Raw genomic sequence first — 14,483 nt, forward strand, 5'->3', positions numbered from 1 at the left:
ATGAGGCAAAGGGGGTCTGCCCAGAACAGCTCCCCCAAGTCCTGTAGGCATATAGGACCTCACATCAGACTCCCACGGGTCATACTCCTTTCTCCCTAACCTTTGGGAGTGAAGCAGTCCTCCCCATGGAGGTTAAAGTTCTGTCACATAGGGTCCAGTCCTACGACCAAGACAGGAACCACGAGCTCCTATGCCATTCCCTAGACGTGGTAGATGAAAGGCGAGAAGATTCACAACTCCAGCTCGCCCATTATCAACAGAAGATCACTCGTTACTTCAACACTACGGTCAAAAGACGTGCCTTTAGCGTCGGTGATTTGGTCTTAAGGAGAGTTTTCCTGGCCGGGAAAGATCCCAAAGATGGGGTTTTGGGACTGAGCTGGGAAGGACCATACCAGGTCATCGAAGTCATCAAAGAGGGAACTTATAAGTTAGCTCGACTTGGTGGAGGGACGGTCCCGCGTACTTGGAATGCTATCCACCTAAAGAAATACTATCAATGATCCACTTGTAAGGCCTAGAAGGTCACCTTCCATGTATAAATAAAAATCAAATGTTTCTCTTTATTTGCAAGTGTGATTTCAAAGTAACCACGAAAGACCCTTTCCCAGTTACTTGGGGCGCATATGGTACCTGGATATAACCAGGTCTCCTTAACGACTTAGGTGTTAATTTTTATCCATGGATAAGAGTTATCACAAACTAAGCCTTATCCTGGTCTTAACCAGGTCATAAAACTTGGAAGTTAACTAAAATTTATTGACCGCGGTTCTTCCTTAAAGAGCGCGGGATGTGGATAAAAGTTGACTCGAACTAAGTTTTCAAAATAAGTTCCTGGTCTTAACCAGGTCATAAAACTTGGAAGTTAACTAAAATTTATTGACCGCGGTTCTTCCTTAAAGAGCCCGGGATGTGGATAAAAGTTGACGCGAACTAAGTTTTCAAAATAAGTTCCTGGTCTTAACCAGGTCATAAAACTTGGAAGTTAACTAAAAATTATTGACCGCGGTTCTTCTTTAAAGAGCCCGGGATGTGGATAAAAGTTGACGCGAACTAAGTTTTCAAAATAAGTTCCTGGTCTTAACCAAGTCATAAAACTTGGAAGTTAACTAAAATTTATTGACCGCGGTTCTTCTTTAAAGAGCCCGGGATGTGGATAAAAGTTGACGCGAACTAAGTTTTCAAAATAAGTTCCTGGTCTTAACCAGGTCATAAAACTTGGAAGTTAACTAAAATTTATTGACCGCGGTTCTTCTTTAAAGAGCTCGGGATATGGATAAAAGTTGACGCGAACTAAGTTTTCAAAATAAGTTCCTGGTCTTAACTAGGTCATAAAACTTAGAAGTTTAACTAAAAATTTATAGATCGTGGCTCTTCTTTAAAAGCCCGGGATATAAATAACGGTTAACCCGAACTAAGTTCATAAAAACAAAGGGATGAATTGTAGCCAAATGCATAAAAATATATGTTAAAATTGCTGAGAAAATTGTCTCGAGGTGGAAACACCTCATAAAAAAAATGTTTACAATAGAAAGTAAGAGTTCAAAATACTTAAAAGAGAAGTATCCTAAGCCCCATCAGTTGGCCCTTTGGAGGTCGCGGTCTCATCCTGCTCCGCCGCGGCAGAGGCCTCTCCAGTCTCAGAGGGAGGTACCTCTTTATTTAGGCGGGCTTGGAGCTTCGGTAGCAAGAATGCCCAGAGGTCCGGCGGCATGAAAGAAAAGTCCGCGTCTGGATTATGGGCCCAGCAGTGATAGAACAGGTCCTGCATGGACTGCTCCGAGACGGCCCGCTCGGCTTCCAAGGCGGCCTGGGCCTCAGTCTTGGCCACCTCAAGGTCTGTCCGCGATGCGGCCAGGGAGTTTTTAAGCTCTCGGTTCTCGGAGCGGACCTTCTCTAGCTCGGCTTTAGAGGCCGCCAGAGCGTCTCTCGCTTCCTGAGCCTCCAGGAGGGCGGTCTGGCGCTCAGCTTCCAAACCCTCGAGCTGGACCTTGGTCCTAGCAATGCCTCTGTATGCGGCAGCAATGCCCTGCAAGAAAGGAAGGATAAATTAACTAACTGAAAGAAAAAAAAAAGGGGGGGGGGGGGCGGCGGCGTGTGAATGTTGAAGCTCTAAAAGATGGGGCAATTTACCGTTAGGGTCATGTCCATCGAAGACTCCATAACTCGGACCGGGCTCGTTGTTTCGATGGCCTGGAGCTCCCTCTCCTTGAGATTGTAGAAATGGCTGACGACATAGCTAGCCGACTCATACACCGTACCCCGGAATGCTTCGGGCATCTTCTCCAGAGCCCGGGGATCGACCGGGATACGCACATTCGGGGCTGCCGCGGCCAGATTCCCGATCTCTATTACCCCGTCCTGGGTGGCTAATGGAGATCGTTGGGGTGACGGTGGCATGGGCCCTGTCCTGGCAACAGGAAGGATCGCCCCCGCGACCTGGGGTGGCGGGGCTTTCTCCTTCTCCTTAGCCGGGGATTTAGTGGAGGTCCCAGCCGAGCTCTCCTTTTTAACCTCGGCCCTGCTGGGGGGTTCCCACCGAAGACCACGCCCCGCAGACTACCTCCGGGCTGAGACATCTCTTCTGCTAAGAACAAAAAACATGGTTATTACAAGGTAGCAATCATGCAGAAATAGAGAAAAGGTTTAAAGGCAATGAGTAAGCGAATACTAAGGGAGCCCTACCCCCCGAGCTGGAAGAGTCTAAGACGATTGTCTCACGAACTTGTGCAGGTTCTAGGTCCGGTTCCGACTCGGGGCTGGACTCTTCTACATACTGCTTGGTCCCCGGGGCATAGATGCCCCTCTGGAGCGCCGGCCACGCGCGTAAGTTGGTCCCATACTCCTAAAAAAGGATCGACCTAAAAGCTAGGGTGTTATCTACTACTACGGTACCCCTAGGCTGACTCTCTTGGTTGTCCAGCACGAGCTGGTCAACACAATGGAGCAAGAGCGTGTCCAGGTCCGGATTCCTCGGGTGACGATGGACGAGCTGCCTAGGATTGAACCTAACCAGCCGGGGGTCTGCAGTGGCCCTATCTACATTCTTAAATAAGTAAGGATTACCTTGGCTGGAGGGACCCGCGGCTGCTCCAGATCGGACCCTCTCCTCGCCCATACCCTGGGCGACCTCCAAGGTCCTCTTCCTGTTCATCACGAGAGGGACTTCGTCATCCTCCTCCTCGCCTTCATCGTCGGCAATCCCCTCCGCGATGATCGGTCTGTTGTCGCGGGCTGGGGGAGGCCCCCGAGGCCTCTTCAAATTCAAAGTCTGATTTGGGAAAATCAGCTTGCAGAATACCATCGTCTCGTTCGTCACGAGCATGCGGTAGTCTTTCTCACTGGGGGGCAAGTTCGCCAGTGTGTCGTACTGACCCCCGAGGGTCACAAACTTTTCGGTCCTCGCGTAGATGGCTGCAAGGATGGTTGAAGTCAGAAGTGGAATTAGGGAAGAGCTAAAATAAGATAACCTTTAGAAGGCGGGCTAGATCAAGGATCACTTACGAGGACGGTTGAAGTAGTGATGATCGCAGTTGCGGAACCCAGTTGACATAAAAAACTGGTCCTTGAAGTCGTTCGGATGGCTCGGCAGCTCGATGATAGCTGTTGTATTAGGGAAGCGGGTTAAGTAATAGAACCCGTCGCCTCGCCCCCGCTGGACTGGGCTGGCTTTGAGGCAAAAGAAGTATAGAATGTCAGCAGGAGTGGGGACCTCCCACTCATGCTTTTGAAACAAAAACCTCAACCCCGCCAACAGACGGTACGAGTTGGGGGGGAGCTGAAATGGGGCCAACCCCACATAATTCAGGAAGTCAGCAAAATACTGGTCCAGGGGGAGGAAGGCCCCTGCCTTGAAGTGTTCGCCGCTCCAGGCCGCGAACGACTCGTCGAGCGGCGTGCAGCTCCGCTCACCCTCCGCAGCAGGTCGGGCAATCACTGAGGCTTTCCCCAAGGGAATGTTGTGGGTGATGAAGAGTTTGGTGATCTTGGCCTGCTCGGTTAACTTCGAGACGATTCTCTCCGCCTCGAAAAACGCGTCAGGGGCCACCTCGGCCTGTTTCTCCACGGCCGGGCCAAAGTTGGGAATCGGCGAGCTGGGCATTACCGCCTTTCCTTTATCTTGTTGGGAGGCCGAGCTTCCCACGTTCTTCTGGGGCAGGTTCTTCTTCGGGGCCATCTAGTCGCCTATCGAACAAAAGAAAACACTTTAGAAAAGGAAACCCAAGCAGAAGGATGAAACAAATGTTAATTACACGAGCTGGGGTAAGCCCAGCCCGTGGAGAGTAGAACCACGCGGTTCAATGAACACGCGCCTAGGCCCTCAACAGATCCCAGATTACTAGGAATTCGTGTGTCAGGGGGCTCAGAGTAAAAATTTTCCTTGGGGGGAAAGTTTCAACAGGAAAAACGTGCAAAACCGCTTTTGAGGCGTATTGCCTAAGCTACCCGGTTTTGCACCCAAAATTCCTAAAGGTCTTACCCAGAAATTGTCCCTGAAGGAACACCATGAACCCATACTCTAAGACGGTGTCCCATGGCAGGCGTGCCCTAACCTAAGAAGGGCTGTCACCCTCTGTGTTCACGCAGCTCAGAAAACCCCTGTATGTGGCTACAGTAATATTTTTTACCTAAGCTACAGTGGCATGCTTTCAAAGTGAACAGGGTCAGAAGAACTTACAGTATATCACTACAAGAAAAAATGCTTTTAATAATACCAAAAATGTGTTATCAAAACCTACGATAACACTTTCTGATGTGTTAAGATAGACTATGTTATCGTAGGTCAGGGTACTTTACATAATACTTTATCAGTGTTATACAGATGTGTTATTGTACTGTCAACGATAACACAATTTCTGTGTTATTTTAATATATAGATAAGTGTTGAATTATGTTATTTATAGTCGATACTATAACACTTTTTTTGTGTTATACTACACTTTAGTATAACACTTTTTTTGTGTTATACTACACTTTACTATAACACATTTTTTGTGTTATATAATGAAGTTTGCATAACACAATTCTTTGCATAAAAAGTGTTATTGTAATAAATATTATAACACAATTTTCGTATTATTGTTATATTTAGATATGTTTAAATTCTCATTATATATTTTATTTATATAACACTAATTTATTCTATTATATTTTAATTTTTTTATATATTTAAATTAGCTTTCTAATATATACTAGCATCAAATGAACTTGATTTTCAAATAAAAAAAAGTAAAAACATTCAACATTGTATTAACAATCCACAAATTAGTTTAAAACATACAAAATATTCTTTAAGTATTCAAGGAGTCTTAAATATTCAACATAGTTAAAAGTTACTACTTTCAACACAAAATATTCTTATTGATATGACTGTCAGAATTTACAACATAACAAAGTACTGCATCTACAAGGCTTGAACTTTTATACTCTACTGGCCCAGAGGAAACCTCAATTGCTGGCAGCTTCCCATCACTAGCATTACCTGGTTGGACGTCCATAAACTCTTTGGTGGCAAATATAGCAATAAAAAAAGCAGGCTGTATAGAACACAAAGTTCAATATAAACAGTTAATGAGAAATCCCAAAATGAAACAATGGAAAATTACTTAAGAGTGATACACTTATTGACACCAGAAAACATATACAAATGTCAAAAAGTAGCACACCTGATAACGAGCAGCAACAGTGAAAAGATTGACAGTAGCAACAAATAAGTCTTCATTTTCTTCAGATTGCTCTAGTAGAATAAAGCTTATAGAATATTTCAAATCAGCAACCTAGACGGTGTATTAATTAAAATATATTAAATGAGAAACAATGGGTCAGTTGTTCAAATAAAAAAATTAATGACCAGGAAAGAAAATGGATTAACTCGAACACGCTATACCTGTTTATCATCTAGACCAAAGCTGCTTGCAGAAAAATATGGTGGCAAGAAATATGCTGTCATCAACAACATTGACAGTACTTTAGTGGCACCAATCTATATGGCTTGCATGGATAAGTTAAAACTCCTTAGTAAAATGTAGTAAAGAATGCCAAAAATATAGGAATAGCCAGTCTACATACAACCATTAAACCATAAAAGGGGTCCTAAGCATATAAATGGGCTCAAATCAGTGAAGAAACAAAATTCAATAGCAAATTCTGACCAAACAGATACAGAGCATTCAGACCTCCAATGCTTGTGAAGTCCTGCAAACAATCCGAAAAAGAGCACTATGGATTGAAGAATCAGAAGTAGCATGTCCCAGATGACCCCAACCAGCTTTCCAGCGTATGATGTCAACGCGATACCTTTTTTAATCAGTTTAAGCACCTAAAATAGATTTTTTTAAAAAGAAAGAAAATCAGACTGGCCTGTAAAGAACAACCAGTCTTTAAACAAGACAAACAAAAACTGGGAAAAAAAACAAAAGTGGAAACAAACAAATTACCCTGTTTCTTTAACTGTCCCAGGTCATCTGGGTTTGGCTTGCTAAGCTTTAACTGTAACACAAATAAGAATATTGTTAGAGAATTTTGGAAAAAATTCAAAAAATTTGAGTACTATTAAATGCTAGTTGACTTACCATAGCAACAGCACCAGTAGTGCAGCAAAATCGTCTTAATTCAAATTTTGAACTAATTTTCAAAACCATAAGCCTGCAAGGAAAAAGTCCCAAATTAAATTATCAGATATGCTAAGAAAAATCTTAATAGAATAATAAAAACTTGAAATTCTTTGACAGATTTCATAAACGATCAAAAGCATTTACATATGTACAACAATCACAAGTATTACAATCAAGTGCCATCTCCCCTGTTTCTTTATTAAAAAAACTATGAGAACTACTTAAAGGCACATAATACATAAAAATGTCAAGGATAACATAGCAACGAATCACCAAATTTATTTTTACAATCAAGAAGTGTAATCTATTAAGGTTTACCATAGCAATATCAATGCTAGTAACACGAAGCAGCTCATCTGGATAAACAAGATACCCAAATAACACCCATTCTCGATAAGAAGTAACATTTGCAAGATCCTGGGCTCTCTGCAAGGAGAAAATAAAATGAAGCAGTTAGCTAACAATTACAGTTGAAATTTTGGGGGGTGGGGGGACAATTGAAAATAATACAGCTAAAAATCACGCAGAAGAAGTGTCTACCATTGGATGAGCAGAATTTGTAAGAATATCTGGATATCGAGGATGATATGGGCTTAAAAAGCCTTCATTTCTAAGTTTTCTTGTATCTGTCGATAAAAAAATAATAGGACCTATTGCCTCTAGTACCTGAAAATTACCGATAATAAAAATCACAATCTCGATCATCTCTTGACATGGCATGCAAAAGGTTGTACATTTGTAGCATCATCAAAAGAGATCCATAAAATTTGTAGAGAGACAGAGAGAAAAAAATAAAATTTCAAATTCAGTTACCTTCTCTGAGAAAAGATTAACACGAACAAACGAACAAAAGAGATCCATAAATGCATGTAGTATAAGTGCATTTTGATGGGGCTGCAAAATACTGTGCCAAGTTAATAGAGATATCATGTATAAAATACAATTAGTTTAATTTCTCAATAATTCACAACCAAAAACAAGGTAATGATTTATCTTTCTAATATTCCTGATGCATATGACCATCAAACTATCTTTATGGAACACAATAGTCAAAAGGCCATGGAATGAATCATATAGATATTGATCTCCATCTACAGATTAAATTTAAAAGGAAAAATTAATAAGTTTCTTTTATCTGTTTAAAAGTAAACTATTAACACATTCAAAAGGCTGTGTCCTTTCATTATTGTTAAGGCCCTTCAATTAACCTTTAACAAACTTTGCACCTTTGCCATGATGTGCATCACTATTTTTTACTCCCATGATTTGCATGTATGACCAGAGGTAACTCTCTTGAGCTATAAAACATTTGAGACTTGAGTCTATTAAAGAATTACTACCTGAGTCAAGTTTGAACATCCTAATTATAACATCAAACTACCAAAAGGTAAAAGAAATTGAGACACACCAACAAAGTAATAACAGTACTGCTTAAATCCAATATAAGCCTCAAAGCTTGTTCTCGAAAAGCCATCAGGTCAAAATATACACATATTAATCATAGTTAATTTGATGTCAAAATATTATAAAATAAGCTGAATCAAAATTTTCAACAATACAAAACCGAGACTGAAAACAAACCAACAGCCCCAACACTAATTACATTGTAATTGCCTTAAAAAGGACTTTGTTTGTACAACTTGTTTTGTTCAATGAAGTTCCTTTCCTTCTTGATAAAAAAAAAATTCAACAATAAATAGGAGAAATCTAATGGATTTTCATAGTTCAAACTCCAAATAGTAAAGTTCACTTGAAACCTTGGAAAAGATTAGAACTCCTGGAATAATCACAGCCATTTGTACCAATTCAATAACATTTCCAAACCAATGAACATAACATTAAAGGGTTCATAAAACAAAACAAAAATCTATCACGCGTGTGTGAGTGTGACAATGCATGTGCACAATGCAAGAGAAATTTGGTGTTGAGATGACAATCAACAATCCTCTCTTTTCTAATGTTGTCCAAACCATCTTAATCATCACTAAAACACTATGACTAAAACTCCATAAACGTAAGACCACACAGAATTCTAAGTTAGCCCGAGCTTATTTGAATAATAAATTAACAATAGAAGTTCTCCATGAGCTAAGTAAACTATAAATAACATTAGACTTACAAATTGATAGTAGGTAAAAAATCTAGTGTAAAATATGAAATAAGAAAAGAAAGGAAGTAACCCATGTAGTACCTGAATCAACGGCTCCAAAGACTGCAAATGAAGTTCTGCATTATCATGTAAAGCATCCAAAGCAAACTTGTCAACCTGGAACCAGTATTCTCACTAGTTAATAAAATTCTGAAAACCCCACTTTGCGTTCTGCCAAACAAAATATCCAGCATTCAAGTGAAAAATAAATAATTCTTACACGTTCAAGTTGTAATTTACTAAAATGTTCAGGAAACTTCTTTGAGAGTAATACACCAAGTCTCAAATTGAACTACACATTTACAATGGACAATGTCAACCTTTTTTTTTCCCATGGCGATCGCAAAAGGAGAATTTGTTTAAGACCCACAAATCATATTGACAGAAAATTTCAGTTAGCTTTTAAAGTATTTGATATTTCAAATTTCATTATGCTCAAAAAAACAAACTATAGAATGTTTTTTTAGCCCAGAAAATAATCTTAATACATCATTTTTTTTTTCTAAATGAGAATTAAAGTTCTTAATCAGTGTGAATAATTCATAAAATTTAGTTTAGTTTAGAAAATTCATTAAAAAATTAAAAAAAAAAGACACCAGTTAGAGTGTCTTTGATTGTTTGACAGTCCAAAACCACAATGGCACTTACAAGACCTGATGAAAAAGACACCAGTAGTACTGTTTTGTTTCAAATAAAAATAATGTTGCATAAAAGATGCTTACCAATCGGTTAAGCTGGTGCTCATTCAAAGTACCACCATGTTCTGCATGGCTCTCAATTCTGCACGTGATAAAATATAGTTAATAAGAATACATAGCGCATAGGAATATTAACTATTTGTCAGTTATGTCAGAAAACTTAAAAAATTAGGCATACCCTTTAGAAAACCACTCATTAAACTGTTCGTGACTATCAAATAAGGTTGGCATAATGAAATGTAGTAAGGCCCACAACTCTGCCATATTATTTTGGATTGGAGTGCCAGTAAGCAGAAGCCTATTTCGGCAATTAAAACTAAGCAGTGTCTTCCATCTTATACTGTCCAATCACAAGCAAGACAACAAAAAAGTATGAGTACCGAGAATTAAAAATAGAGAACAACCATTAAGAAAGTAAAGGGATTCAGGAAGATAGATATACTATATAGCTTGTAAACCAAATAAAGATAAGACACAAGCACCTCAGCAACATGACCACTAACGTACAGTTCACAGGAATAACTTCTTTCATTAAACCTTCTTCCAAATCAATAAAATGTCTATTGTTAATCTTTAACCAAGCACATCAATTTACAATGAAATCAAGCTTAAGACTATCAGATAAGGAGAAAACAATCGGCACCATTGAAATAAAAAAATTTCCTTTTTTCTAAAGGCTGCGCATCTATCTTGCTTGGCTGCAATTATGACAATTAAATGTTAGCACAAACTACAAAGTACACCGACATGAATGATTTGAATCAAACCTGTTTGAACTTTTAATTGCTTGGGCTTCATCCAACACCATATATTGCCATTTCACCCGCCGAAAGTACTTCTCATCAGAAACAAGTAGCTGATAGCTGGTGATAAGAATGTGAAACCCAGCATCCCTGGAAGAGAAGGAAAAAGTAATTACATTGAAAAATATCTCAACCCTTGACTAGAAATTAAAATGCAAATAAGACACAAGAAGACAAATGAAAGCCAAAATGCTTCTTTTACCAAATCACCAATGATCTTCGAAAATACAACAGAACTAAAGATGCTTACTTGCAGTATAGTGTCTTCGGGTTGATTTTTTTCCTCAGAACTGTACAGTCCTGAAGCCCACCCCAATATGGAAGAGTTTTCAAGTCAGGGCAAAAGCGGGTAATTTCATCTGCCCAGTTGTTCAATACAGATGCAGGAGCAACAACAAGAAAAGGTCCCCATATATTTTTATCCTGAATTAAAAATAGAAATTTAAAAAATTAAAGTTAGAATCCCAAGTTACACCAAAGAAAAGCCAGACACCAAGCTGAGTAATTACTTCAGCTAGATGAGCCAAAAATTCCATAGCCTGAATGGTCTTTCCAAGGCCCATCTCATCAGCAAGAATGCCATTTAAACTCTACAAATGACAAAACTTCCCAAATAAACAGTCGGAAAAAGAAGAAAAATAAAAAACAGAAAGGAGAAATTATATGTATAATTTAAATATGTGTTGCATTTATCAACCTGCTCATAACAATTGACCAGCCACTGAAGACCTTTCAGCTGATATTCTTTAAGGGTGCCTCTAAACAACAGTGGTGTTTGAACAGTTGATGTCACTGGCATGGTGGAACTGCAAAATTAGAAACAGAAATTATATCAAATTGAGAAAAACACTTTACCCTACTAATTTGTTCTAAACAAGAATAGAAATCTGAGAAAAACAGATCAAAACAAAACTTACGGATGGAGTAGATCTATGTTACTAGCTCCTGCAACCTCCTGTGGAGCCTCAGGTTCACTAGTTTGCCGCAGCTTCATACATTCATTATCAAATGCACTTGTCAGTTTTTTCTGCTTAGAAACTGCATCTTGCGCAGCTTTCAAGGCCTCTTTCTTTAGTTCAGCCTCTTTAGGATCATCTTCCTCAACCTTCCCAGCATCAACAGAGATAATATGCTCTTCTTGTTCATTGGTTTCCTCATCCCCCATAAGTGTAGTTTCAGATGGCTGAGTGCTCGACTTGTTCTGCATGAAGTGGCTGTAAAGCTCAGTTTGTTGAATAAGAAAATTCAGCCTTTGTTGTTGCCTCTTTGCTTCTCAAAGCTCCTGCTCACGCCTTAGGGCTTCAGTAGCTTCTCTTTCCTCCTTTTTCCTCAATTCTTCCTGCAAAAAAATAAAAATAAAAATAAAATAATTCCAGTCCAGCTTATAGTTGACATTGGAAAAATTCTTCAATGACTTTTTAGAATAATTGAAGGCAAATTAAGAATATATTTTAACTGTAATCAATGTACTCCCATTAAAAAAATTGAAAGTTACCATCTCCTTATCCACTCTCTTCCAGAAAAGCAGCATGTCCCTAGCTATCTTCCTTGTGTGAATCGCAGCACCCTTCATCAATTTAAGTGATTTACTCAGTTCAAAGAGTATAATTAAGTACTGCTGAATTATTTTGAAAGAACTGAAAGTAAAGTTGAAACAAGTACCAACATTACACATCAAATTCAATATTAAAGAGCATGAACAAACCTTTAGACTTGATAGAAAATGGATCGATCTCAGTGTTCAATCCAAAACCAGAACCACTCCCAAAACCGCTTCTAGTATTTGAAATGCTCATCTCACTAAAGCTGCTCTCTATTCTTCCTGAGCCCATTGACATAAATCCTCCCTTATCAAACCTATTCTTTTCAATCTGCAAACGATATGATGATGCGCAATGTTGATATAACATACAAATGAAGGAAATTATACAATGAATAAAACTACTGAATAGGCCATTTCAGAAGCCTCGTACATTACCTTGCTTTTGTCAATCTCACTAGCTTTACGTTTCATGACATCTTTCGTCTCATTAATCTTGCTCTGCATTACAAGTTTGTGCAGCTTCTCTTCGTGACTCTCCATTTCACAGTACTGTTTAACCTGAGCTACAGTTACATTTTCCTTGTGTCCAAGAGAGATGACCTCGTCAAAAGCAAAAATCAGCTCAAAAGCAGTCTTGCAAACACCCTCTTCATCTAGAGACATAGAATACTCCGGCACCTAAAGCTAGTTAAGGAATAAACTTATACAGATATTTCCACCTACTTATTTAGATAGAAATTTGATGGAAATAAAACCCATTCAAATTGTAAAATGGATATACTGTACAAAAGACTGAAAAAAAAAATAGGGGAAAAAATTGAATAAATAAGACCAAAAGAAACACCACAGTGAGGTATACATGGCAGAAGGCTCAGCTGGATATTTTCAGGGTTCACCAAGATCCCAATGTCATACTTTTCCTAACTAAGAGATTTGTGAGGCAAATGAAGTTGTTGACATTTTCGTAAAGGCTTCAACATGCCAATACAGAAAAATGATTTCTTATTTTGCAAAGTGAGCTAATGGTGCACATGAATTTAAGTTCACACTTACCAAAAGTTGAGTAGAGCAAAAGAAGTGGAAACAGACTTTGTGCTCTTGCCTAATAATACATCTCTCATGCCCTTTTCATAGAAATTAGAACATACATGCTAAGAATAATTGACAAAAGGCAGAACAAAAAATATCTATGGTAAAGGGGGAAAGTTGCCAAGTTATTCATGTGATATAATATTTTTTTAATAGAGAGAGAAAAAGGGCAGAGAAGAATACACATGCTAAAACATTTCATAATAAACCCAACATAGAAACATGTAAAAAAATAGCTTTTGTGTGGACAATGTGATAAAAATCATAAACCGTTTTAAAAAAAATACAAGCTTTGAGAGCAGTCGCAGTGTCTCCAAATCTTCCAGAATATTGCTCTGTTTGTTTGTAACAAGTAGCAAGTACATATATATATCGGTAAACAACACTAAGAATCATCATCACCAACCCATCACAAGATCTAACAAAGATTCGCTCCCCAAAATTCTCATCATTATACATATATATATATATATAAAGACGTGAAAAGATTGGTACAAACCTGGCCTATAGTAGTAGAAGTTGAGCGGTGAGCAGTGGAAATCCCAAGCTGAATAGCCTCCTCAAGCTTCCAACTTGTGGCCTGTTCTCCCAACAAAATTCCATAAATTATCTCCAAAAGCCCAATTCTCAATCAAAATCTTCTGATTTTAACACAACCAAAATTAAATAAACCAGAAGACCAATGGAGGCAAGTACAAATTGAGAAAGAGAGATAGAGAAACCTGCAAGAACTGCCTGGCAGTCTCGGCAGTTTGTCCAACGGCGATCTCCAAGAACGATGAGACCGCTGGGTCGAAGGCACGCAGAGGTGGGCTCACACCTGGGGTTACTTGGTTCGAGGGTGGGGTTCACGGGTGCCTGAGATTTGGAGCTTGGCTCGGAGAAAAACGGGTGTGAGGATGGTGGTTAGGTGGTTGGAGCTGAGGATGACAGTGGTTACGGGAGTGCGGCTAGGGCGAAGGGAAGAGAGAGACGAGAAGGAGAAGGGGAAAAAAGGTTTGAGAATTGGGTCTCTATCGGGTCTAAAAAATTTTGAGGTCAAAAATGAAAAAAAATATAAGTGGCGCCCTTTTCTATTACCGCCTTTTTTTTTTCACAAATGGCCCATTATACTCTAGCATAACACATTTTTAATACTATTATATTCATGTGTTATGGAAATGGGTATTTGGTGTAGTGTATGGTTGGATGGTGAGCGAGGTTGCTGCGCTGGTAGGAGCTTCGTTGGTACAGTGACCTCCAAGGCTTTGAAGGAACTTGTACGCTTAAGCTTCGTGAACGGAGAAGATGAGAACAGCAGAGATGAGGGTTTCATCCTTTGGAAGGTCAGAGAAAGAAGAAGGAAATTTGGGAATTTTTTGAATGATAAGGTGGCCCGTGCGTGGGATGACCACCCCCTTTTATACAAGGGAAAGATCACGTGTAAAAGGCTCTTGGGAGACCCTCCACTCGAAATGTGAAACGACAACTGGACAGTAGGCTAGGCCATTTAATGCGGTTCTCGTAGAGTATACCGTCGCCACCCACGGCGTTCCACGTATCAGACGCCTGCGAAAAGAATGGAATGCGAAGGGTTGTGGGGGAAGT

The 14,483-nt window shown here is 39.4% G+C and overlaps 4 protein-coding genes and 1 long non-coding RNA gene across 6 annotated transcripts; all 5 read right to left on the reverse strand.

The window, feature by feature from the left end:
* Positions 1 to 5,265: 5,265 nt before the first annotated feature.
* On the reverse strand, positions 5,266 to 5,978 carry LOC133813404 (uncharacterized). 2 transcript variants are annotated; one of them, XM_062246872.1, is made up of 3 exons: positions 5,888 to 5,978; positions 5,667 to 5,751; positions 5,266 to 5,537 (listed from the first exon to the last, which is right to left on the reverse strand). In XM_062246872.1, exons 1-3 carry the CDS (start codon positions 5,896 to 5,898, stop codon positions 5,343 to 5,345), a joined length of 291 nt encoding a protein of 96 aa, XP_062102856.1. In that variant the 5' UTR covers positions 5,899 to 5,978; the 3' UTR covers positions 5,266 to 5,342. The 2 variants fall into 2 exon arrangements, with proteins under 2 accessions (XP_062102856.1, XP_062102853.1); XM_062246869.1 differs by having other exon boundaries at positions 5,667 to 5,777.
* Positions 5,979 to 6,116: 138 nt separating this feature from the next.
* Positions 6,117 to 6,638, reverse strand: LOC133813666 (uncharacterized). The gene is made up of 3 exons (XR_009884721.1): positions 6,573 to 6,638; positions 6,438 to 6,489; positions 6,117 to 6,319 (listed from the first exon to the last, which is right to left on the reverse strand). It is a non-coding gene; the product is annotated as an uncharacterized LOC133813666 (long non-coding RNA).
* Positions 6,639 to 7,420: 782 nt separating this feature from the next.
* LOC133777990 (chromatin-remodeling ATPase INO80-like) lies at positions 7,421 to 10,827 on the reverse strand. Its single transcript, XM_062217822.1, has 7 exons — positions 10,774 to 10,827; positions 10,515 to 10,687; positions 10,229 to 10,354; positions 9,640 to 9,801; positions 9,486 to 9,543; positions 8,806 to 8,880; positions 7,421 to 7,518 (listed from the first exon to the last, which is right to left on the reverse strand). The coding sequence occupies exons 1-7, from the start codon at positions 10,825 to 10,827 to the stop codon at positions 7,444 to 7,446; spliced, it is 723 nt and encodes a 240-aa protein (XP_062073806.1). The 3' UTR covers positions 7,421 to 7,443.
* Positions 10,828 to 10,832: 5 nt separating this feature from the next.
* On the reverse strand, positions 10,833 to 11,603 carry LOC133785415 (chromatin-remodeling ATPase INO80-like). The gene is made up of 2 exons (XM_062224658.1): positions 11,182 to 11,603; positions 10,833 to 11,070 (listed from the first exon to the last, which is right to left on the reverse strand). Exons 1-2 carry the CDS (start codon positions 11,469 to 11,471, stop codon positions 10,848 to 10,850), a joined length of 513 nt encoding a protein of 170 aa, XP_062080642.1. The 5' UTR covers positions 11,472 to 11,603; the 3' UTR covers positions 10,833 to 10,847.
* On the reverse strand, positions 11,538 to 13,704 carry LOC133778065 (coatomer subunit delta-like). The gene is made up of 7 exons (XM_062217919.1): positions 13,619 to 13,704; positions 13,396 to 13,476; positions 13,184 to 13,231; positions 12,243 to 12,485; positions 11,938 to 12,135; positions 11,760 to 11,831; positions 11,538 to 11,603 (listed from the first exon to the last, which is right to left on the reverse strand). Exons 4-7 carry the CDS (start codon positions 12,468 to 12,470, stop codon positions 11,538 to 11,540), a joined length of 564 nt encoding a protein of 187 aa, XP_062073903.1. The 5' UTR covers positions 12,471 to 12,485; positions 13,184 to 13,231; positions 13,396 to 13,476; positions 13,619 to 13,704.
* Between the last annotated feature and the right edge of the window lie 779 nt (positions 13,705 to 14,483).

The sequence above is a fragment of the Humulus lupulus genome, chromosome 1 (genome assembly GCF_963169125.1).
Source record: "Humulus lupulus chromosome 1, drHumLupu1.1, whole genome shotgun sequence".
NCBI classification, from domain to species: Eukaryota; Viridiplantae; Streptophyta; class Magnoliopsida; order Rosales; family Cannabaceae; genus Humulus; species Humulus lupulus.